This window comes from Adiantum capillus-veneris, chromosome 27 (assembly GCF_014529385.1).
Source record: "Adiantum capillus-veneris isolate H3 chromosome 27, ASM1452938v2, whole genome shotgun sequence".
NCBI classification, from domain to species: Eukaryota; Viridiplantae; Streptophyta; class Polypodiopsida; order Polypodiales; family Pteridaceae; genus Adiantum; species Adiantum capillus-veneris.
Window position 1 is genome coordinate 48,092,551 of NC_140957.1, and position 26,398 is coordinate 48,118,948.

Sequence of the window (26,398 nt, forward strand, 5' to 3'; positions counted from 1 at the left end):
TCTGATTGTCAGTGTAGATAGTGTTGGCAGTGTCTTGTCCAACACCCAAATCAGCCATAAGGCGTCTGAACCATACACACTCAACCGTAGCTGTGAAGACTGCCTTGTACTCAGCCTCACAACTCGAAGTGGCCATAGTAGGTTGCTTCTTGCTCAACCATGATATACATGATCTGCCAAGCATGAAACAAAAACCACTTGTGGACACTCGCGTGTCAAAACAACCAGCCCAATCTGAGGCCGAAAAAGCATGTAAGTCTGGCGGCAATGATCCCCCCTTGGGATAAAACAAGCCAAGATGTAAAGTGCCACTAAGGTAGCGGAAAATCCTCTTGACAGCCTGCCAATGCTTAGACCCTGGGCTATGCATAAATCTGCTGACCTGTGAGACTGCAAACTGAATATCCGGCCTCGTGTTGCATACATAAATGAGGTAGCCAACAACAATTTGGTAAATAGTGACATCAGCAGGATCGCCAGCATCATGTAGACTCAACTTCAAACCTGTTTCCATGAGAGTGGCAATAGGTTTGCAATCCTCAAGTCCAAACTTACATAGCAATGTCTTTATGTAACTTTTCTGACACAAGGCAATACCACCATCACATTGCTTAAACTGTATACCCAAATAATGATGCAACAGCCCCAAATCTTTCATCTTGAAAGTAGCATTCAAATCAGCCTTAAATTCAGCAATATGTCTCTCATTTGGTCCAGTGATTAGCAAATCATCAACATAAAGAACCACAATGAGAAGTACATCACCCTCACGCTTTACATACAATGTGCTTTCTGTTGGACTGTTGCGAAAGCCTCGTTTAACCAAATGAGTGTCAGCTTTCTCATACCAAGCACGAGGAGATTGCTTCAACCCATACAAAGCCTTCTTACATCTGCACACTTTGTCCTCTTGTCCTTTTATGACAAAACCGCGAGGTTGCGTTACATAAACTTCCTCAAATATGTCACCATTCAAGAAAGCAGTAACAATGTCTGATTGATGTACATCCCAACCAAAATGAGCTGCCAATGCACATAGAAAACGCACAGTAGTCATACGACAAGTGGGAGCAAAAGTCTCTTCATAATCTATGCCTTTTTGTTGTGCATAACCCTTTGCAACAAGTCGAGCCTTATGGCGATCGATCTCACCATCCGGCTTGCGTTTCAACTTGTAAACCCACTTCGTACCAATGGCCTTTTTGCCAGGAGGCAAATCACATAAAGTCCATGTGTCATTTTCTATACGTGCATCATATTCTGATTGCATGGCAACCATCCAATTTTCTGAATTCTGTGCTTCATCAAAAGACAGAGGCTCCTCAACATCATGTAAACTAGACACAGCCAAAGCATAACAATCTGATGCATAAGATGCATGGCGAGAGCCTGAACGAGTACGACTAGACAAAGGTGCATCCAATTTACTGTCATGCAAAGTGTGCGCCAGCCATTTTGGCATACCTCTAGCCTGCTCATTTTCAGCCCTTTCCTCATCAAGTACATCATGTACATCTGCATCAGTAATAGGCTGATCTAAAACATTTTCAGAAACCCCCATAGGTTGTACATTTGCCTCATTGGAACTTACATTTGTATTTCCACCACTGAAAAGAGGCAACAAAGTGTCATAAATGTCCTGTGAGCTTACATTATTGTCTCTAGTACATGACAGCAAGGGCTGAACAGAATCTTCCACAAACACTACATCCCGAGAAACCAGAATACGTTTTGTTTGCAGATGATACAACCTGTAACCTTTGCTTTCAGCACTATAACCAACAAAAATACATTCGACAGCCTTATCATCCAATTTTCTGCGCTGCACTTGTGGCACCAAAGCATATGCCAAACAGCCAAAAACATGCATGTGCTCAATAGAAGTCTTTCTATCATGCCATGCTTCATATGGAGTAATAGACACCAAAGCTTTCGTAGGACACTTGTTAAGTACATAAGTGGCACACATGATGGCCTCAAGCCAAAAAGAATGCGATAAAGCTTGACTTTTGACCATACATCGTGCCATTTCCGTCAATGACCTGTTTTTCCTCTCAGCAACACCATTTTGTTGAGGCGTATAAGGCACTGTACATTGGTGTTTTATCCCACGACTAGCCAGAAATGCATTAAATTCATGAGACATATACTCCCCCCCTCGATCGGAACGGAGGGTGTCCATAGTACATTTCGAGACATTTTCAACCATATCCAAAAATTGTTTGAAGCACATGAAAACTTCGGAATTCTCTTTAAGCGGAAATACCCATGCATGCCTGGAGTAGTCATCAATGAAAGTCACGAAGTACAGGTATTTACCCAAGGACGGAGTTTGCATGGGCCTACAAACATCACTATGTACAAGCTGCAACCTGCATGTGGCCCGAACTGAACCATCCTTTGGAAACTTAGAACGCTGCATCTTACCCAAAATACAGCCTTCACAAACATGTTTGACAGGTGCTTCAAGAGGCGGCAAAGAAGCAACCATATCAGATTTCTGCAAACGCAGCAAACTGGCAAAATTCAGATGACCAAAACGTGCATGCCAAAGTTTTGCATCTGAAATAGCCCTTGAATTTGCAACAGCATTTGCAAAATTTTGTCCACACTTGTCATACAAAGTGAGCTTATACAGCCCACAGCACAAAAGCCCAGATGAACAATTTCATCACTAAAACTGAGATCATGAACTGTACATCTGTCATCCACAAATTTGACTACAAGTCCAAGTCTAGCAAGTGCGGATACAGACAAGAGATTCTTCTTGATCCCAGGTACATAAAGTGCATCAACAAGTGTGAAGGAACTGCCATTAGCAGCAGTGAGCACAATCTTTCCAACTCCCTGAACTGGATAAGAGGCGTTGTTGGCACAAGTGACTGAATTCCCATGAGGGACTGACTCGAGAGAGGTAAACAATTCACGATGTGAGGTAATGTGCTTTGTAGCACCACTGTCGAAATACCACACATGTGAATCTGCAGCAACTGACAAGCATGCATCATGGACAGCAGGATTGTAAGTGCACTCTGTGCTAAAAGCCCATTCTGCATCAACATCAGCAACACAGTCTCCTTTCACAGAAGACTCAACAATGGCTGCATTTGTAGTGGAACCAGCATTTGCAGTGGAACCACCCTCTTTCTTCTTAGCCTCTTTGGCCTTCAACTTAGGACACGACTTGATCAAGTGATCATTAGCTTTACAATAATGGCAACGCATCTTCTTTTTGCCCTTATCACCATAATTGCCAGACGAAGTGCTGCCAGCAAAAGCATTAGGAACAGAATTTTTGCCACTCGCAGCAGAACCATAAGAAGTGGTTGCATTACTGTTACCACCCTTTCTTTGAGAAGCAATAAAAGCCTGTTCAACTGCACACTGCCTAGTCCTGTTTTTTCTAGAAAGTGACTCTTGCAACAGCAATGTGCATAATGCATCAAACTTGACAACTTTAGGATTTCCTTGGGTCATGAGTCTCCAAGTACTAGCAAAAGTCTCGTAGAAATCTGGTAAGGCATCAAGAACAGTCTGCACAAGGGAACTGTCTGAAATGACTTCACCTGCAGAAATAAGCTGCTCATTGATATCCTTGACACTAGCAAGGAAAGTGTCCATATCATCTTCCTCATGCATAATATTCGACTCCAGCTTTTTACGCAACAAAGCAATTTTAGCATCATTGCGGCTTGCATAAAGACCTGCTAAAATATCCCAAGCCTGTTTTGCAGATTTTGCTAAACGGATGTGAGGAACAATGGTGCGCTTCACAGACAACGCAATCAATGCATGAGCCTGCGCATCCTTAACATCCCAATGAGCTTGTTCTGTCGTAGGCAAAACAACTCTAACAGCTGCAATCCTTGCAGCAAGACCTGCAACATCCTCAACATCGCCTATATCCTCAGAACCAAGACGTACATCAATGCCCTGCACAATGTTCCAGACACCCTTTGACACAAGAACATGTTGCATCATATAAGCCCACATAGGGTAGTTGTCCCCATCCAACCTGTCCTCAACAGCAAACATCTTGAACACATCTGTGTTGTTGTTGTTAGCCATGGTAAATGTTGCACCTGATGCGAAAACTGCCCAAAAATAGGAGAAACGGAGCGGGAACAACCTGTGCTATATAGCATAAACCGTAGAAGACTATAAGGCACCTGTTATGCAGAAAACGGCACTGACAGAAATTCTGCACAAAATGACGAAATAGCCTGTGCAGTACTGCCTGTAGTGGAAACAAAGGCCAAAATGAGCCCAAATCAAAATTCTGAGCAGACCGAGCTCTTCGAGTATTCCCAAAATTGTTGTCGACCTGCGAACGCTCGCCAAAGCTCACTGAAATCTGAGAAAGTGAGCAGGCGTGTGTTGGAGCAGCTGGCGACTAAGCCCGGGAGGACGTGACCTACTCCAATACCAATTGATGGAATTAGGGTTGCAGAGAAACACACACAGCTTGGAGAAGATGAAGGAAGCTCAAGGCACACAATAGAGAGTATGTTACTTAGTGTGCAATGGAAAGATAGATAGCCCTAGAGTGATGGGCGTATATACAATGCACGGGGGAAAAAACCTCCTAAAGAGGGAAAAAATGCTGCGGCGGTCCTAGTGTGTTCACACACATCACTACTACATGTATATGGTAACACTTTAAATACGACATGGAGGCCGAAGACAAAGTTTTTCGGTACCTTGGTCACCTTGGAGGACAAGTTGTGCAAGCCCTTTTATATCAAAATACAAAAATCCCCATTGTAAATTGTTATACTTTCCAAAATGTAGAGCCTTAAACACCCAATGTGTGTATTGAACTCGTCATGGCCCTATATTGATGTATACTCTCTTTATAAATTTCTACAATGCGTAGCATGTTACCCCTATTTTGCAATGAAAATGAGTTTTTGTTCATCAATTCCTCTCTCTCTCTCTCTCTCTCTCTCTCTCTCTCTCTCTCTCTCTCTCTCTCTCTTAGTGTAACATTTAAAGTGCAACATTTGTGTACTAAGCTTGTGGATACATACAATGTTTAGAATGCATATGGAAATCAAAAGACTCAAATTTCTTTTGTTTTGGGGGGAAGTTTGTAACGATGAGTTCAAATAATAGTTATACAATGCTCCTTACTATTATTCAACTCACCTACTGGTAGACTTTAAAAAAAATGCAATAGGTGGAAGATGCCTCGACATCTTCAAGCCGTCTCCCTCCGACGACTCATCAGCAACGCACACAACGCAAGGCTGCAAGTAGACCCCGATGAAGTGTGCGACTCACGTAGAGAGAGAGAGAGAGAGAGAGAGAGAGAGAGAGAGAGAGAGAGAGAGAGAGAGAGAGAGAGAGAGAGAGAGAGAGAGAACGATCCCACATTCCCAAATTGGGAAGGGAGGAGCATGGCCTCCACGTAGCCTCCTTCCTCTTCTCGCTCCTCTATATCTCTCCAAGCATCTCCTATGATTCTCTGTTACATTAGAATAAACTCCAATTGGTACCCCCTACTAGAACCTTCTTGTAATATATATGATAAATTGAAAAAATACTCCTAACATTGATAAGTTCTACTCGTTGCCTTGATGACATCTTCTTTAGATACCCAATGCTTGGAATCTCACAAGAGCCTAACTTGGTGGCTCAAAAAAAATTCCCAGTTGTGGGCTTATAAGTCCCTTGTTCATTTTAGGATCAAATGTATATGTGAAATATCTTGGCTTCTTATTGGCTTAATTGCAATGAGCTAATGGTTCTTACAATTGATCGTAAAGGAAGTCTCGTAAGAATGAAGTTGTTGGATAGACTAAGATCGTCTTAACAAGCTGGGAGTAGAGGTATACCTATGAAGTAGTAATTTCTATGTGGAGGAATGTAGAGTATATTGAAACAATGCAAAGGCTCTGGTTTCATGGGGACTATCGGCTTATTGAATGAGGCGGCTCAGGGGAGCTCTAGTCACATACCAAAGGTTTATGCATGAAAACCTCAACACATCCCTGAAACTATGATCCTTCGTGTCCAAAGTACACACTCTCGGGATCACATAGTGCTTGAGAGGAAAATGCAAAAAAGGGCCCCTTGCCATAAGGCAATGCCAGTTGTATTGCTCTACTAGGGCTCCCCCCATGTTAGCATGCTGGTTCTTGATGTAGTGGGAGCTTGAGGAGAGTTTTTTGCTACCTTGTGGGAGTCACATTATGCTTAGCAGCTTGTCATGAGACTACTCAACCAACGTCACCTTGTGCCATGCCTTGCTTTTAGAGATCTGCAAGCTCTGAGAAGAGAGAGAGAGAGAGAGAGAGAGAGAGAGAGAGAGAGAGAGAGAGAGAGAGAGAGAGAGAGAGAGAGAGAGAGAGAGAGAGAGAGAGTTGTGCACATGTGCACACACACACACTTATAGAGGGTCTACATTATCAACCTTTAACTTACACACACATACACACAAACTAATATAGATGAAAATGTCTTGGCTAAACCTTGGGTGCAATTGTAGCTTAGCATTGGGTACATTTCCACATTCCTTCCCCAAGAATTCTTAACCACACCTTTCCTTACAGCTACACCTTTCTATAGTTACATTATTTGGTAGACCGTAAGCCTCTTGCTATACTGTAATCCTCTATTTCTCACATCATCCTCTCTTTTTCTCACACACATAACCACACTTGATAGAGGTTCATGTGGTTAGAGGGTTTGTATGTAGTATCATGCAACTATGGCAACTAGTCGTACTAACCCTAATGGGTTACTTCACAACTTGTCATACAAAAGAAGGGGGACTACATACCTAACTAAGAGAGAGGAGTGCTTAACATGTTTGCCTACAAGTGTAGTTGCCATGAAACCCGTATCTTCCACCAAAGTTCTTAGAGAAACATTTCAAAAACCTTGCGTTTTTGAAAGTCAAAATTTTGGCTCTTACAGCTTCCATCTACTCAATCTAAAGCTTCAATGTTAAGTAAGCGGTGGATTTATAGCATGTGGTACACTTAAGTTTGTCCTACTCTCATGTGTTGTGCTCCAAAACCTCCTAGATAACATTTCAAGCATGGATGAAAACCTCCCAAAACCTCTGTAACCCACTTCAAAACTTCACACTTTGGAACTCCATGGCCACTAAGCATACACAGCTCCTTTAATTGAGAACCTTGGTTGTTAAAGACCAAAATAGAGAACATGTAGCATGAATGTAGGCTCACCTACTTGGGATGATAGTAATTGTACCCTATATGGGGCTCACTCCCAAACAAATCCTATTTTGATCTAGCATTCAATCTGCATATCCATTCTTTGAAGCCTTCTCAAATGAATTCTTATGCGCACCCATTTACGGCCGCATACTCTTCTTTTCTCTTCTTTGTTAGGTTTGGGGAGGATAAGTAAGTGTTGCATCTATGGATTAATCATGTAGATTAGATAATGATTGAGAGAGAGAGAGATTAACTTAATGAACAATGAGCTAAAATGTAGACAAGAGTAGCTTCATGTTTGTTCATATTCACACGTGATTACAAGACCTTATGTAGGCTCAACCAGTATTGATTCCACCTCTCTAAGACCCAAGATACTTTTCCCCTAAGAGGCAAGGTGCCCCTTGGCTCTTTGACCTTTACACATGAATCTTCAAATTGGCTATAGGACATCACATGGTTTCACATGCCTCTGCACACATTGGGAAATCTACATGGATAGAGGGAGTTCTCGTGGTGCAACAAAAATTGCACCCCAACAATCATCCCCTTGTGGGTTTTGTTGCAATACTCACACACACTCCTCCCCTCAAAACACACACAGAGCTCTAAGTCTCTTTGCACATGTAATCCACCCAAGCCCTAGTTTACCGAGTAGAGGGAGCTCATGCGGATGCGCGAGGGCAAGAGCTACCATCAACATAGCTCTAATTACTACAATGAGAGCCAGGGAAGGCCCTTCAAAATACCAAAAATAACACAATACACATCATAAACCAACAAAACAACATACATGGCAATCTCACAAGTGCATAATCGAGCTATACAGAAACAGGGAGAGACATAGAGCGAGAGAGCACATGAGGTGCACTTCCTAGAGTGGAGTGCTACACCGACACAACAAGAGACAAGAGAGGAGAGGAGAGAAGAATAGACACGGACACTAGGTGCAATCTCCCCCCGTGCAAGAGTGAGCATTTTCCTCTTGCACGTATCTATTTATAGATTCTTCAATGCTCAAAAATGAATAGCCGACCGGGCATAAATGGCCATAGCTCATAATGAGCACTTGAGTAATAAATGTACATATCCCTTATCCATAACATGGCTCAAAGAGATTTCAATAAATTCATGGTGTTACAGGGTTTCATACTTCTTAAATAATCATCTTTGGCATATGTTAGTGATAATTTGAAAACACAAGTCAAGCGATGGGCATCATCTTATCTAGTGAGTTTGCACTTCTTTAAAGAGATTGGAGAACCCCCTTGCTTGGTTTTTAGTCAGGGGTGTAGGGTTGCACGGTTGTAGAACTTTTTTGTATATACCTTGTATATGTGGACTTTAAATTTTTGCACGTATGTAATACATGTTACCATACATGTGGTAGTGATGTGTGTGAACACACTTAGGACCACCAGGGCATTGTTTCCCTCACTAGGAGGTCTTTTCCCCCGTGCATTGTATATACGCCCATCATTCTAGGGCTATCTATCTTTCCATTGCACACTAAGTAATACACTCTCTATTGTGTGCCTTGAGCTTCCTTCGTCCTCTCCAAGCTGTGTGCATTTCCCTGCAACCCTAATTCCAACAATTGGTATCAAAGCAGGTCACATCCTCCCCGACTTAGTCGCCAACGTCGCCTGAGCACCCCTGCTCATTTTCTCAGATTTCAATGAGCTTTGGCAAGTGTCAGCAGGCCTGTATAGGCAATTTCGTCAGTTTGTGCAAATTTTTTATCAGTGCCAATTATTGCATAACATGTCCCACACAGTCTACTGCGGGTTGTGCTATATAGCACATGCTGGTCTCACTCAGTTTCTCCTCATTTTGGGCAGTTTTCACATCAGGTGCAGACATTTTCCATGGCTGACAACAACACAGATGTGTTCAAGATGTTTGTTGTTGAATACAGATTGAATGGGGACAATTACCCTATGTGGAATTACATGATGCAACATATTCTTGTGCCAAAGGGTGTCTGCAATATTGTGCAAGGAATTGATGTACGTCCTGAATCTGAGGATGTAGGCGATGTTGAGGATGTTGCAGGTCTTGCTGCAAGGATTGCTCCTGGAAGAGTTGATTTGCGTACCACAGAACAAGCTCGTTTGGATGTAAAGGATGCGCAGACTCGTGCATAAATTGCGTTGTTTATGAAGCGCACTATTACTCCCCACATTTGTTCAGCAAAATTTGCCAAACAGGCTTGGGATATTCTGGCTAGTCTTTATGCAAGTCGCAATGAGGCTAAAATTGCCTGCGTGAAGAGTTGGAATCAAAGATTGTGCATGAGGAAGATGATATGGACACTTTCCTTGTTGGTGTCAAGGATATCAATGAGCAACTTATTTCTGCAGGTGAAGTCATTTCAGACAGTTCCCTTGTGCAGACTGTTCTTGATGCCTTGCCAGACTCTTACCAAACTTTTGCTAGTACTTGGAGAATTATGACCTAAGGAAATCCTGAAGTTGTCAAGTTTGATGCATTGTGCACATTGCTATTGTAAGAGCCACTTTCCAGAAAAACAGAACTAGACGGCGTGCAATTCAACAAGCTTTTATTACTGCTCAAAGAAAGGGTGGTAATAGCAATGTAGCCACTTCTTATGGTTCTTCTACGAGTGGAAAATCACATGTTCCTAATGCTTCTGTTGGCAGCAATTGGTCTGGAAATTCTGGTGATATGGAAAAAAAGAAGTTGCGTTGTGGTGATACGGAAAAAAAGAAGATGCGTTGCCATTACTGTAAAACTTGATCAAGCAGTGTCCTAAGTTGAAGGCCAAAGAGGTTAAGAAGAAAGAGGGTGGTTCCACTGCAAATGCTGGATCTACTACAAATGTAGCTACTGTTGAGTCTTCTGTGAAAGGAGACTGTGATGCTGATGTTGATGCAGAATGAGCTTTTGGTACAGAGTGTACCTATAATCCTGTTGTCCATGATGCATACATGTCAGTTGCTGCAGATTCACATGTGTGGTATTTTGACAGTGGTGCAACAAAGCATATTACCTCACATCGTGATTTGTTCACCTCTCTTGAGTCTATCCCTCATCAGAATTCAGTCACTTGTGCCAACAATGCCTCTTATCCGATTCAGGGAGTTGGAAATATTGTGCTTACTCAGTACAAATGGCAGTTCTTTCACACTTGTTGATGCACTTTATGTACCTGGGATCAAGAAGAATCTTTTGTATGTATCTGCACTTGCTAGACTTGGACTTGTAGTCAAGTTTGTGGATGACAAATGTACAGTACATGATCTCAGTTTTGGTGATGAAATTGTTGTATGTGGCATATTATGTCGTGGGCTATATAAGCTCACTTTATATGACAAATGTGGGCAGAATTTTGCAAATGTAGTTGTGGATTCTAAGGCTATTTCAGATGCAAAACTTTGGCATGCATGTTTTGGGCATCTAAACTTTGCCAATTTGCTGCGTTTGCAGAAATCTGATATGGTTGCTTCTTTGCCGCCTCTTTAAGCACCTATCAAACATGTTTGTGAAGGCTGTATTTTGGGTAAGATGCAGCGTTCTAAGTTTCCAAAGGATGATTCAATTAGGGCCACATGCACGTTGCAGCTTGTGCATAGTGATGTTTGTGGGCCCATGCAAACTCTGTCCTTGGGAAATTACCTTTACTTCGTGACTTTCATTGATAAATACTCTAGGCATGCATGGGTATTTTCGCTTAAAGCAAACTCTGAAGTTTTTATGTGCTTCAAACAATTTCTGGCTATGGCTGAAAATGTCTCGAAATTTACTATGGGCACCCTCCGCTCCAATCGAGGGGGGGAGTATATATCTCATGAATTTAATGCATTTTTAGCTAGTCGTGGGATAAAACACCAATGTACAGTGCCTTATATGCCTTAGCAAAATGGTGTTGCTAAGAGGAAAAACATGTCACTTATGGAAATGGCACGATGTATGGTCAAAAATCAAGCTTTACCACATTCGTTCTGGCTCGAGGCCATCATGTGTGCCACTTATGTACTAAACATGTGTCCTACAAAAAGCTTTGCAGTCTATTACTCCATATGAAGCATGACATGATAGAAAGCCTTCTATTGAGCACATGCATGGTTTTGGTTGTTTGACATATGCTTTGGTGCCACAAACACAACGCTGAAAAATTGGATGATAAGGCTATCAAATGTATTTTTGTTGGTTATAATGCTGAAAGCAAAGGTTACAGGTTGTATCATCTACAAACAAAGCGTATCTTGGTCTCACGGGATGTTGTGTTTGTGAAAAATTCTGTTCGGGCCTTGCTATCATGTACTAGAGACAGTAATGTCAGCTTACAGGACATTTATGACACTTTGTTGCCTCTTTTCAGTGGTGGAAGATCGAATGTAAATTCCAATGAGGCAAATGTACAGCCTATGGGGGTTTCTGAAATGTTACAGATCTACATCAGTCTATTACTGATGTAAATGTACATGATGTACTTGATGAGGAAAGGGCTGAAAATGAGCACGCTAGAGGTATGCCAAAATGGCTAGTGCATACATTCGTGACAGTAAATTGGATGCACCTTTATCTAGTCGTACTCGTTCAGTCTCTCGCCATGCATCTTATGCATCACATTGTTATGCTTTGGTTGTGTGTAGCTTACATGATGTTGAGGAACCTCTGTCTTTGAAGCACAAAATTCAAAAAATTGGATGGCTGCCATGCAATCAAAATATGATGCACTTATAGAAAAATGACACATGGACTTTATGTGATTTACCTCCTAAAAAAAAGGCCATTGGTACGAAGTGGGTTTACAAGTTGAAACGCAAGCCAGATTGTGAGATTGATCACAAAGGCATAGATTATGAAGAGACTTTTGCTTCCACTTGTCGTATAACTACTATGTGTTTTCTATGTGCATGGGCAACTCATTTCAGTTGGGATATACATCAATCAGACGTTGTTACTGCTTTCTTGAATGGTGACATTTTTTAGGAAGTCTATGTAACGCAGCCTTGTGGTTTTTTCAAGAAAGGACAAGAGGACAAAGTGTGCAGATGTAAGAAGGTTTTGTATGGGTTGAAGCAATCTCCTCGTGCTTGGTATGAGAAAACTGACACTCAATTGCGCTTTCATAACATTCCAACAGAAAGCACATTGTATGTTAAGCGTGAGGGCGATGTACTTCTCATTGTTGTTCTTTATGTGGATGATTTGCTGATCACTGGTCCCAATGAGGCACATATTGCTGAATTTAAGGCTGATTTGAGTGCTACTTTCAAGATGAAAGATTTGGGGTTGTTGCATCATTACTTGCGCATACAGTTTGAGTAGTGTGATGGTGGTATTGCCTTTTGTCAGAAAAGTTACATAGAGACATTGCTATGTAAGTTTGGACTTGAGGATGGCAAACCTATTTCCACTCCCATGGAAATAGGTTTGAAGTTGAGTCTACATGATGTTGGTGATCCTGCCGATGTCACTCTTTACCAAATTGCTGCTGGTTGCCTCATTCATGTATGCAACACGAGGCCGGATATTCAATTTGCAGTCTCACAGGTCATCAGCTTTATGCATAGCCCGGGTCTAAGCATTGACATGCTGTCAAGAGGATTTTTCGCTACTTGAGTGGCACTTTACATCTTGGCTTGTTTTATCCCAAGGGGGGATCACTGCCGCCAGACTTACATGCTTTTTCGGACTCTTTCTACAATGGTCCCTGACTAGCAATCTCATCATGAATTCTCATGCTTGTCACACATATACTAGTGGTGAATGAAAGGGTGCTTTGCATGGGCACTCTATTTCTTAACTATATGTATATGTTCTATTTGTAAGGCTATATCTATACTATATATAATCTATACTCTATATAATGCAGCTTAAAATTTTATAGGAAGGAGAGGGCATCCACATGTCACACTCTGGTTCATTTCAAAGAAAGCCTTAAACACCTTTTGGTTTGAAATGCAAAAGTGAAGGGCAAGTGGTAAGTACTAATAACTATGATGGTAGAAAATGAAAAGACATAGTTTTGAGTTATGAGTTATCTGTCAAAAAGGTCATCTATATCTATATTATTTATAGTCATTGGCAAGGTCATGGATTTTCACTCCAGCCAGTGTTTGGAAAAGTCAATTCCACAAACATACAAAATTTTCTTTAGGGTAGGTTCAAAGAGGAAATTTTCCAAAATAATCGGTATTTGTGACAATGCACCTCTATTTTCTTAAATTTTCAAGCGGATATTTTTCTTCTCCCCCTCCCTTCAACCAATTGTTTTAAGTTTTCAGCTCGCTCAAGGCGAATCTAAGAGACATTTTTTTTGAACATTGACTCCAACGTTCAAATTTGAAGGGTGACTACTTCTGTTTTTGTAAAGAGTTGCTCTACTTTGCATTTTGAAGGCCATAAAGAACACTGAGCACTACATGGCATGTGCATGCTCAAATGGGATCAAGGGTGGAGGTGACGGATCACGACATGCATGCATTGTAGACCATGCGATCAACACACAAAATTACAAATCAGCCCGCACTTACAACATAATGCATTGGAGTACCATGATCTTCAGTAAAAGTATGCGGACGTCCTGGTAAGAGTCCATGCCTTTACTCAACAATTCGAATCTGATGATCCGAATGACCCCCACTGTTCAGCCCATTTGAATGTGCCCGTGCTAGATAGTGCAGAGGATAAAGAACTCCCTTTTCCTTTCTATACAAATGCACACCTAGCCTTGAAATTTATACTTGAGCTTCAAAAAATGTAGAACTTTCAAAGATTCTACGCATTGTATAATGTTGAGTTAAAATCTCGCACTTGGCACCTCCATGTATAATTGTCCTTCTAGCCCCGAGAATGTGCACATTGCACATTGTAGCTTTGTGCAAAGGGACAGAGTCGAATGGTCTCAGAGTTGAATTAGTGTGTGTGTGTGTGTGTGTGTGTGTGTGTGTGAGAGAGAGAGAGAGAGAGAGAGAGAGAGAGAGATGGGCACTGGTAGTTGAGTTTTATTTCCCCCTTTCTTTTCCTATTTCCTTGTCCATTGTATATACCACATAGAATGCATAGTTCTTTGAATTGCATCCCCTATAATGTGCGTGGGTTACGCAATCACGACAAGTGGCGGCTTACCTGGCACTGTGTACATACATGTAAAGAAGACATTGTGGTTCTTCAAGAGCATAACCAACACCAATTTGCAGGACAGACTTCTTACTTTGCGGGCTACTGGATAGCTTATGCAGGATCAGTTGGCCATTCTGGAGTGCTTATGCTTGTTCGACATGAACTCTTCCCGACCTTGGTCTTTAATGACCCGGTTGGGAGATGGATGGTCATCCAATGTATTGTTAATGGAGAAGTTTTTGAATTTGGAGGATTATATGCATACACAGCTTCTGCAGATAGAGCACAATTGTGGAGTGCTATCTCTTCTTATTGTTGGCGTTCCAATGCCTTTCTCTGCGGGGATTTTAATAATGCACCAAACCTTGCGGATAATACTACTGGCCATTCTCACATGCTTCATATGGAACGGCAATCATGGGACCAATTTATGTCGACCTGTAATGGGCTTGATTTGTGGCCCTTTTTGCATGCGACTGATCCAGGCTTTACTTTTCAACACAATGCTCAATCCATGTATTGCGCTCAGCTGGATCGTTGGTATCTTTTTCACATGCAACAATATGATGACTTTGTATGTGAGATGAGGATTGATTATGCTATGTGTCTCTCCGATCATTTTCCAGTATGCTTGAAACTTCGTTTTGGCTCTTTTGATGTCAATGATCGCCTACCCAAGAAAAGACTTCTGCATGTCAATAATGCTTATCTCAAGCATGAGCCTTTTCGCACTATGATTGTGAATATCATCCCGCCTTTGCTCTCCCAGATGTATGTTGACATGGACATAGCCTGGTTTCATTTTGTTATGCGTGTTCAATCAGTTATACATGATTATGGCAGGGATTATTTGTCTCAATTAAGGGAACAGGTTAACCAGGCAAAGGATGCTTGTAGCCACTTAATGCACTTGGCTAATCATTCTTCTCTTACTGACGCTCAAATGATTGAGTTGTTTTCTGCTCGCGCAATATTAAGGCACAATGATGAGAGAAAATTGGCCAAATGGAAAAATTGAGCTCCTCAACAGGCTTTTGCAGATAAAGGATATGCTTCTAAACAATTCTTTCAGCATTTGCATCACTCGAGGCAGTCTCAAGCTATACGGAGAGTTAGATTACCGTTAGGGGAGTGGACCTCCACTTTCCGACAGCTAACACTAGCCCTACACTCTCATTATGGCAAGATTTTTGAGGCCCCTTCTTCTCCCATGAGAGAAGCTCGCCAAGCGTGTCACATGTTTCTATCGCATATTACTTCTATTCTCTTGATGCGGCAGGCTCAAGACTTGGAAGTTGTTTCACTGAGTCAGAATTGTATGCCAGCTTGCTTGATTTGGGTCGATGGAGAGCTCCTGGTTGGGATGGTCTCTCTGTGGAATTCTTCTTGTCTTTCTGGGATTATTTGAAGTTGCCTCTATTGTTCATGATGAACACAACTTGGGAACAACAGGAATTACCCTCCTCTTGGAAAGAAGGTTTGCTCAAGCTGATCCCTAAGCATGCATTGTGTGAAGAATTTTCACATTGGCGGCCTATTACACTTATGCCTGTGGTATATAAATTAATGGCAAAAATGCTTGCTAACCGACTCAAATGCTTTCTTCATGAAGACTTGCATCAATCTCAATACGGCTTCATTCCGCGATGTCAAATTACTGATAACCTCTCGAATGTCATTATTGGTATAGAATATGCAAAATATACTCGACAGGATGTATTTGTCATGCAGGTCGACATTGAAAAGGCATTTGATACTGTTCTTTGGGATTACATTGCGGATACCATGTGACATTTGGGCTTTGGGCCTAGGCTATCCCGTGTCGTGCTTTTCTTGTATGCATACAATACTTTTGCAGGCTTGCTGGATGGTTCTCTCACAGAATCTTGGCCTTTGGGACGGTCGATAAGACAAGGCTGCCCTCTGAGTGCTTTGCTTTATGCGATCGCTACTCATCCCTTGTTTATGTATTTGGATTCCTTGACCTCCACTGGTAGGCTACATGGCCTGACTTTACCTTCTGGTCGACAGTTTGCTGGTCACACTTATGTGGATGACTCTTTGTTCATGCCTCGTAATAACTATGATGATGTACAACAGATTATGCATACTCTTCACTTGTTTGGATTGGCAGGAGGTCTCAAAGTTAACTTTTGCAAATCCAAGCTATTGCCTTTGAAAGAGTGTGACTGGCATAAGATATTGTGGCCTAGGGAGATTGTTCCTCCCCGTGTTCTGGTTCGCCATTTAGGTTATCCAATGGGTTGGAATGTATCGGCTATGAAGAAAATGGATTGGGTGCTCCAACGTCTACATTCCAAGTTGAATTATTGGAAATTGTCCATGTGGCCACTTCATGTGCGTCTCAGGATTGTCCAATGCATCCTTGTGGCTTATGTGCAGTTTTACTTGCCTTTGTTATCCTGGCCTCGGCTGCGCTTGTAGTCTCTCATGTCCAATATTTTAGAACATTTTTGGCAAACCTCGTCTACCAAGAGGGGCCTTTGGCTTCTATCTATGGACAAGCTATGTTCTCCCAAGTGGCTTGGAGGGTTGAATATTTTGGACTTGAGACGTCATCTTCTGGCTCGGGAAGCTATGTTGTTGCCAGTTTTGGTGGAGCAGCAGCAACCTTGGGCTCTCATGGTCACACATTTATGTGCGCACATTGTCACCCCTTCTTGGTCATTGGAAACTGACTTATTATGATGTTGTTTTTGGGAAGCTTGAAGGACACATTCCTGGATGTCCCTTTACTTCTTCTCTAATTGTTGATTGGAAGGTTGTCACTTCGCATTTGGCTTTGGATGGTCGACAATCCTCTGCGGGTAACTCTCTTCGCTTGGAGAGTCTACATTGGAGCAGGGTGTTTGCTTTGACTTTGGTTCAACAGTCTCCTCGCCAAGCGTATTTTCTTTCCCGAAAAGGAATATGTCAAGTGCATCAGGTGGTTGATGACTCGGGTTATGTTCTTTCTTTCACTGATGCCGTCTCCCGCTTTCGGTTGGGTCTTCACTATTCTCCTCTCTGGCGGGACATTCAAAACATGCTTGCTGCTCATTCGCCCATTCCTCCTCTGGATGAAGACTCTCACTTCTCTGGTTGGAATCTGGCTACTACTAGATTGGACTGCATCTCAACTGCCAGTGTCTATGCCATCCTTCAGTCTCTTGTATGGATTGTGCATCGGGGTAATCAACTGTGGTCGCTCTCCGAGTCATCCTTGTGGTTGCAACACACATTGTCTCGTATTTGGTAGAGTCATCTGCCTTTGAAGGAACGTGTTTTTTTGTGGCGGTGCTTGGTGGGAGCTCTACCTATTGGCAGTGTGTTGCATGCTCGGCATATTGCGCCTTCCCGCTACCCCAGATGCCCTGAAGCTGACGAGACCGTGCCACACTTACTATGGTGTTGTCGTCACTCCAGAGCCTTCATTCGGCAAGTGTTGAGACTGCCCTTCGGTTTCGTTTTCCTTCCGGCTCTTTTCATAGACAATTTTGGCTTTTCAAGGTGCTTCGATCACAGCAATCTCAGTTTGCGGTGTTCTTCACCTGGGTCAGATTTTGGACTATGTGAGCCATCTGGCATCATAGTAACTCCGTAATGTTCCAGGGCACTCTTGTTGACCCCTTTCCCTATTTCAAATTATCTCTTGGTCAAGCACTGTATTTTGCCTATGACGTTGGAGACATCACTTTTTAATACCTACAGGATTTATTTTGATCGTTTCTAGCCTTCAGAGCCTCATAGTGCTCTGTGTTTTGTATCCCTTTCTTTTCATGGGTTTTCCTCGTTTTGAGGTTTTCCACTTGTAAATTAATCAAAGCAGGTTTACAAAAAAAAAGTGTGTGTGTGTGTGTGTGTGTGTGTGTGAGAGAGAGAGAGAGAGAGAGAGAGAGAGAGAGAGAGAGAGAGAGGTCCCGAATGGGACCTACCAAAAAATAAAAATCTAATCGAGAAAATCTTAAAATAAAAGATTACATAATATAAATCTTTTGAATTTTGAGTTGAAATTAAAAAAATTGAGGATATTTACACATAACTTACAGAACTTTACAGATTTTCTTCAAGGCAAGCTTGAACTCTAGCCATAAATTTGCAATTTTAGTGGTAAAAATACACTAAATCTTGGCTTATTGCAAACATTGAGAATCTCAAATAGCCCCAAAATGAAAGAGCATAATAGACATAGAAAAGTTGAATGCCCGGTATATCCACGATCACTCTCTCACCACCTCGAGGACATGCTATGCCAAGAAAGAATGGGCACACCTATTGAATATCTATTACAACCTCCCATGGGGCATTGATGTGTGTGTGTGTGTGTGTGTGAGAGAGAGAGAGAGAGAGAGAGAGAGAGAGAGAGGAGCCCTAGAAGCATCCATGTGTTATTTAAAGCGTGACTCTTCTTTTCCTATTGAAGGCCATAAAGAAAATCCAGCCCTCAAATTTGATGGATGACTCTACTTTGATATTTTCATCTTAAAGAGCTTAAAAAAATCTGAGCGCTCGACCCTTCTACACATCATGCAATGTAGAGAGAGAGAGAGAGAGAGAGAGAGAGAGAGAGAGAGGTTTTAATGCCAAAGGAACACATCAAGAGACCTCAAATCTCTTGAACTTAAGACATGGTACTTAAGAGGGAATTGTGATAACCAATCGTTTCCTATGCTTATTCACTAAGAGAGATCCCAAACATCTAGCCAACAAGTATAGAGCTCAAAACTTTGTGTGTGTGTGTGTGAACGTGCATGTGTGTGTGTGTGAGTGAGAGTGTGTGTGTGAGAGAGAGAGAGAGAGAGAGAGAGAGAGAGAGAGAGAGAGAGAGATTATAGGGACTACAATCCACTCTCCTCACTTGTGCGTTCACACACACACACATAGTTGCATCTCCCTATGAGCCTACAATTGTCCATAGGGAGATAAATATTGATGGAGGGATGGAGGGAGATACAAAAGGTAACCGACAACTTGAATGTGTGTGTGTGTGTGTGTGTGTGTGAGAGAGAGAGAGAGAGAGAGAGAGAGAGAGAGAGAGAGAGAATTCCAACCCACCAAAATTAAGAATTCCAAAAAACTTCAATTTGGCCGAGACTTGAAGCTAGAGAGAGAGAGAGAGAGAGAGAGAGAGAGAGAGAGAGAGAGAGAGAGAGAGAGAGAGAAGTTTTGATGTTATAGAAACGCATCAAGAGATCTCAAAGCTCTATTTGACAAGTCTTGAACTTAAGACCTGGTATTTAAGAGAGAATTGTCATAACCAATCTGCCACACTCAAAAGTTACTATAGTTTCCTTTTCTTATTCACTAAGAGAGATCCAAAGATCTACCCGACAACTATTAAACTCAAAATTCTCTTTCTTTGTGTGTGTGTGTGTGTGTGTGTGAGAGAGAGAGAGAGAGAGAGAGAGAGAGAGGTGGGGGAGGGGGAAGAAGAAGAGAATTTTTACTGTCATAAGAGCAATCCAAACAGATATCAAAGGTCTACTCAATGAGTCTTGATCTCAAGATCTAATAAGAAAGAGAGAGGGAATTGCAATCTTCTTGAAGTGATTATAAGGACTAAAGTACACCCTTCGCGCTTGTGCATACGCACTCGCGCGCGCACACACACGTACACCTCTACAAATATGTATATGTGTGTGACCCAATGGCCATGCTTTCTTAACCAAAGCAACGGATGGATCACACGATAGTATATATATACACATATATATGGAGCCTTACAAATAGAACATATATATATTATATGTATATTTATAATTATACATATGTGTTCTATTTGTAAGGCTATATAAATAAATAAATATAAATATAAACAAATAAATCTATATTTAGAGAGAAAGAGAGGCAAGTCTCGTGATTTTATCTCTTGTTTTCTCAATTTCTTACAATGCTTCCAAGTGTTTTTTGTTCATTATTTTCTATGCTTTTGGAATATATTGTAATCTAAATTATTCATTGTTACACTTGTTTTCAAAAAATATAATACCTTATTGTGACAACAATTATTTTAAAATGTTAGTGTCACGTTCTCATTTTCTCTCTCATAAAGAAGTCTCTTATTATTGAATTCCTCTTAATAGTTTTATGTAGACCATAGTGAACTTTCATCTTGTTCCGAAACATAACAAGTGAAAGGATCACGGTGGCTTTCTAAAACAATAAGAAAATGATAAAATCATTAGGTTGAGTTTAACTAGAATTATATAAGGTAAATTGTTCATGAATATCTCTTTTATTAAGGGACCGAGTTTCCTCCTTGCAAAGAAACAAACCGAAAATAATAGACAAATTTTTGAATTGCAAGATTTATGAACTAAGTTGTCACATATTTCACCATTTTTTCTTCCCTTTACCATGGTTTGTTCATTTAGTGTGTGTGTGTATATATATATATATATATATATATATATATATGTATATATATATATATATGTGTGTGTGTGTGTGTGTGTGTGTATGTGTATGTGTAAAATAAATAAATATGTGTATCAATGTATATGTATAGAATTTATGCAAGGTGAAGCTTCACTTTAGCATTTTAAAGAATAGAATGCAAGTGAAGTCAAGCCGTGTAAGGATGTGAAATGAAAGGTGAAAATAAAAATATTTTTAATATTTTAAGACGAAAATAACATTCAAAATAAATCTCCATCATGACACTGAAAACAATGAAAGTATGCCTAACTCAACTCAACACTAAGACTTCTTTTGAAAAACCAAAAAAGAAACAACAAAAGATTAATAAAATTAATGTTTGGTATGATTGCGGATATTGAGCTTGACAAAACTTTAACCTTTTTGTGGTTTTTTGTGAAGTACACCATTGAAACACCATGATCACTCGGATGAAAAGGAAACTCTCTTTCATTTTGCTTCATTTTAATATCTCTCACGCGGTTACCCTCATTTAATTTAATATTTTAAACAAAATTAGTAAAAAAATCTCAAGTCTATTTCATGAGAGAAATGTTGAAATGGCACATTGCCACATACATTTTCCATACTTTTCTCAATTTCGATTGGATGCGAACACAGGTAGTTTTTCTGGAGTGCTTCACTTTACAAAGCTAAAGCCTTCGTTCAATGCACACGGTCGTGCATTTGACGCTATAAAGCTCAGGCTCAACAGTAAGTGAGCTCTTGCTCGAGTGTTGAGCAAGAGCTCGCAAAGGAGCGCGCGCTCTTGCTCTCTCGCTCTCCTTCAAGAGCGAACACACACACACGCACACACACACACACACACACACACCGTGTAGACGCTCATTTCTTTGCTCGAGGACCTGCAGATCCCAAGTCAGTCTTCTCTCTTAACCTTTTCCCTGTTTCTACATGGTGATTAATCGTCAATTTAAACATCTCGGTTTGCATCCACCAGTGCATTTGTGTGTGTGTACACTCACGCACCCATATATGCAGGTGCCCAAGCGCCTGCTTGTTGGAGCTTATTGGGTCCACGTCTGAGTGTGTTTGTCTCGTATGTGTGTGGGTGTGCTCACGCACCAATGTGTGCAGGTGCCCAAGGGCATGGCTGCGTGCTCTTTGAGACGATTTGTTAGTGTGTTTGTCTCCTTTCTAGAATTTGATACTTGCATTATTCACTTAATAAGATATGAAGACTAACACAAAACCTGTATATGGTTCAATGGATTTTGACCTGATCAAGACAGGAAGGTGATTCTGCAGTGTACATTTTACCGAAGAAGGAAGGAGACACTTGTAGCTGTTTGACAGTTGGATACATGAATGCAACAAGCCAAAACATTGATGGTTGCCTCATGTGATTGATAAAGCCACAATGCAGGGTGATTGTTCATTACCCAATCGGCTTCTTGAGAAGCTCCCAGGATTTCTTCTCCCCTCAGGTCAGAGGCAAAAGTTCACAACCCTTTCCAGCAGTTTTTTCCAGGACATTCAATTTTTCAACCTAGTTAACACGTGGAGTCATGATCACTTACGTAAGCCCAGAGTTGGAGATTTTGGAGGACCATGGAAAGCTGCTCTGCAATCTGCTATTGCAGTCATACCGTGGCAGCAATTCAGTGATACTCATCGAAAAGAGACAGCATCTGATAAGGACAAACATTGTCAGATGAAAAGTCATCGCTCATCTCCCCATGCGGGTGCTAAAAAAAGCCTTAAAGTAGCAAGTCAGTCATATGATTTGTATTATCTTTTGGAGCATCTTTTTATAGAAGCAAACTCACTTTGCTACCCAGCAGCATTGGCATGGAGCAGTGCAATTATGCCACCACTTGAAAATTTGTAAGTTTAAGTAGCTGTCGTTAGTAACCAAATGTGTGTTTACAGCTTATGAGCTCTGAAGTTTTCTTGGCTGCAAAGTGGTAGGTCCTCAAAGCTACTTCCGACTCAACTCGATCAGGCAGGGGATGCTACACTTGACAAAGAAGGCTTTTTGGAGGAAAAGGTTGAGCCTGTAGATACATCCCAGATCCAAACACACTACCTCGGTGGGCAAGACAAACTAGTAGTAGAACCAAAAACAGGGTTTCAGTTTCCTGCAGAGTTGTATCCTGACCCACTCTCCCTTCAATCAGCAGAAAGTGGCAAACAGGTAGGTTCCATCTTATTTCATACTAAGTAATGACAGCTAATGAATATTTGTCTTTTAATCAATGTTATTCCATCTGTGCTCACAGAATGCCATCCAATGTGCACCTTAGACAAATTTTGTCGCTGATCTCGCAGTTTGTGTAGGCTAGTCACCTCATACTTTGGTCCAATAGCATGTACCTTAAGAATGATGTGACAGTTTTTGGTCATCTCACTTAAGCTGGAATTTGTAGGTCTTCTAAGGCAGCCTATTTCATGACATGTTGCCAGGGGTTACGAGGGAAAATCCCACTAGCCATGAGGGCTGAAATCTACAATCTCGCACATGGCGGAAATGAGAGAGAGAGAGAGAGAGAGAGAGAGAGAGAGAGAGAGAGAGAGAGAGAGATGAAAACGAAATGTTACATTAAATGTCTTCAAAAGGCCAAAATGACCGTGGAGACCCAAATAGTTACATCTGTCAAAGGTGGTCGCGGAAGATGCAATGAAGACAAGAACTAGGCTCGTGATCTGGCGGACACCTCGACTTCGATCTAGAACACCTGCAATGCCACATACATGAACAAGGCACCTGCGGAGAAGAGAGATCAATCATGAGTGAGGTAGAAAGAAACAAGACATCTGAGAATGAGAGAGAGATCTAGGAAAGGCTGAGAGAGAGAGAGAGAGAGAGAGAGAGAGAGAGAGAGAGAGAGAGAGAGAGAGCTCTTGCAAGCGCACACACACTCACATATATGGTGGCAAACCCTGTTCTTCTTCTTCTTCACTAACTCAAGATAAGAGGTCTACATAAAAGCATAAGGAAAAATAACAACATAATGGGAAACTGGTACAAGGGTCTAGTGTGGACTACTAGTGAGTGAGGTGAATGGATAAGTGTGCCATCAGTCCGATAGGTAGACCAACTCGGTGTAGTACAGCTGTAGTATCATTGGCAAAGATAAGTGTATCCACCAAGGCGCGCCAGTGATGATGACTGTCAGAGATAGTCATCCAAGAGTCGTGCATATTGAGCTTGACATCTCAACACTCTCCCTCAAGCTCAATGTGTCACAAACTGATGACGTGGCATGTCCAACTTATGGACCTTTGCCGACGGGCCTAGGTGCCATTGATAAGAAGTGAAGAGCATGCTGACGTGGCAAAACTGTACGGAATTTCGCGATTTCGTTGGCAGCTTTTGGCAACGCTAGCTTTTGGGAGACATTGCTTTTGAAGTTTAATGCTTTTGGGGCTCTGCTTTTAGAAACCCTTGTAAAACCTTAATAAGTGACCCAAGGGGGCTCACTTCTCAGATCATCTGGACGCAAGGGGCGCCGGTCTTTGGGGCCAATACCTCTTGGCACGGAACTATGCCGGGCCGTGTCGTCTCTCTTTTGTTCTGTCAGTTAATTTGAAGTAAATCTTTGCTGTATCGCGGCAGAATCTTGACTTGGGTTGTCCAAGTTTGTTACAATGGTGTCATTTGAAGTATATTGTGATGCTTGTGGTTGTAGTTTGGAAGCAGTCTTAATGCAAGAAGGCCATGTCATCGCCTATGAAAGCCGATTGTTTTCAAGGCCAAAATTGACAACACAGATTTTTGAGAAAGAGCTTTTGGCGGTGATCCATGCTCTTACTCAATGGTGACATTATTTACTCGGAGCTGATTTCACGGTCTTCACTGATCATCAGAGTTTACGCTACTTTTTGTCACAGAAGCACCTCTCGGAAAAGCAGATGTGGTGGGCTAACATCTTGTCACTGTTTCACTTCTAGATTTTCCATGTTCAGGGACAGAAAAACTTGGTCGCAAATGCACTGTCTCGGGAGCCGCTAGTCTTGGCTATTTCCGCGATTCATTATAGACGCTTCGAGGACATGGTTGATCAGTACGCCATAGATCCGGATTTTACCGATGTATTCACTCGAATACAGAACGGGGAGGTAGTAGCGGGATATTCCTTACGGGATGGCTACTTGATGAAGGAAACGATGTTGTGCGTCACATAGCGGTTGAGTAAAAAGGTTTTGATTGAGTGCCATTGTCCACCTTCTATGGGTCATCGTGGCATCGACACCACCTTGAAAGGTGTGGAGCGTTACTCTTTTGGCAGAGACTCAAGAAAGATGTAGACGACTTTGTTCGCAGTTGTCACGTGACACATCCCAACCCTATGTGTCCATGGACAAGCTACACCACAACAGGGTTCAGTCAGTCCGATCAAGTTAGATTAGCAGTGATCTGACACTTTTGTGAGTTTATTCGTAGACCGTGCATGCCCAGTCACTTAGCATAGATGCATATCCTCCGGTTGCACACAACATGATCATTGGAATTCCCATCAGAATCCATTAGCATCAGTTAGGGGAATTTTCCAGTGCATTTAGCCTATTTTCCTATTTATTGGGATTTTCACTTATTATTTTTAAGTGACTTTCCAACAAAAGTAGGTAGGGCAATTTTGCTAAGTTAATATATAAGCAAACCCAAGTTAGCACTTTCTGGCAGAAGAGGCAACGGGAGCACCTTGCTCAACAGGCAACTTCTCAGCAAGACCAACCCTCGCGACCACTCTGGCGTTTTCTCCACAGAAGACCTAGCGTATTTGCATCAGATCAGCCTTGGCGATTTGTGCACAGCAGATCAGCCCCCGCGTCATCACGACACAGCAGACCAGCCTAGCGTTTTTGCATTTGTAGAACCCCGGCGACAGAAGGACCAATTTCAGTCCGTGGCGTTTTTGGATTTCAGCAGCAAATTAAGACCGGCATTATTCACCTAAAGTGTAGTAGATTCAGCCCGTAAAGACCATCAGTTTTCAGCCCTAAGAAACCTCATTTTTCAGCCAAGAAAACGCAGCCAAAACAATCATTTTCAGCCACCAAAACAGTCCCGAAATTCAGCGATTAGAAGATCTCAGATTTCAGCCATCGTCGTCGTCGTCATCGTCATCATCGTCGTCGTCGTCATCGGCATAGACCAAGTTGCATAGTCCATTGCATACGCATTGTACACCTTTGTGCAATCAAAGAATAGACCACTCTCGCTGACGAGCTTGGGGCCTTCGGAGGAGGGTTTTACAACCTCTCGGGTGTCGTATCTCTTCTCTCTCCTCCTCTCAGTCTCATTCACTTGCACGCACAATCCACTCACTTTGTTCGTGACCACAGCAATCTACAAGACGAAAAGCTCTCTCTTTCCCTAAAGAACTAAAAGGAACCTTGAGCAATAAAGATCACTAATCTTGAGAAAATACAACATTCATTCCGCTGCACCTAACATTGGTATCAGAGCTTTGGAAGTGTTCTGCATTACTCAAGGAAAGAATTTTTTTGCTGCTTGTGATCGCACGAACCCAAAGTTTACTTGGGCGTGGCGATTCCTAATCGTGTTTTGTTGAAGAGTGACAGGAGTCCCAAGAAAGAAGGGCTTGTCCAGCCTCCCCTTGTGTCTCTTTTCACTCATTGAGAGCGGACCGTGCACTTAGCGGCCGGCCACTCGATGTGAGGTGGGAAAAAGCAACCTTGGTGTGAGCGCAAGGCCGCCAAGGGGTGCGCCC

General features: G+C 41.9%; 1 protein-coding gene across 1 annotated transcript in view; it reads left to right on the forward strand.

Moving 5' to 3' along the window:
* LOC147421912 (uncharacterized) overlaps nt 1-26,398 on the forward strand; it is a 91,059-nt gene that overhangs the window by 6,399 nt on the left and 58,262 nt on the right. Inside the window, exons 4-9 of the mRNA XM_086502986.1 lie at nt 21,321-21,417; nt 21,572-21,578; nt 21,953-22,062; nt 22,130-22,147; nt 22,251-22,547; nt 22,626-22,857. Of these exons, the coding sequence (XP_086359112.1) occupies nt 21,321-21,417; nt 21,572-21,578; nt 21,953-22,062; nt 22,130-22,147; nt 22,251-22,547; nt 22,626-22,857 (761 nt within the window). The remainder of the gene's footprint in view (nt 1-21,320; nt 21,418-21,571; nt 21,579-21,952; nt 22,063-22,129; nt 22,148-22,250; nt 22,548-22,625; nt 22,858-26,398) is intronic.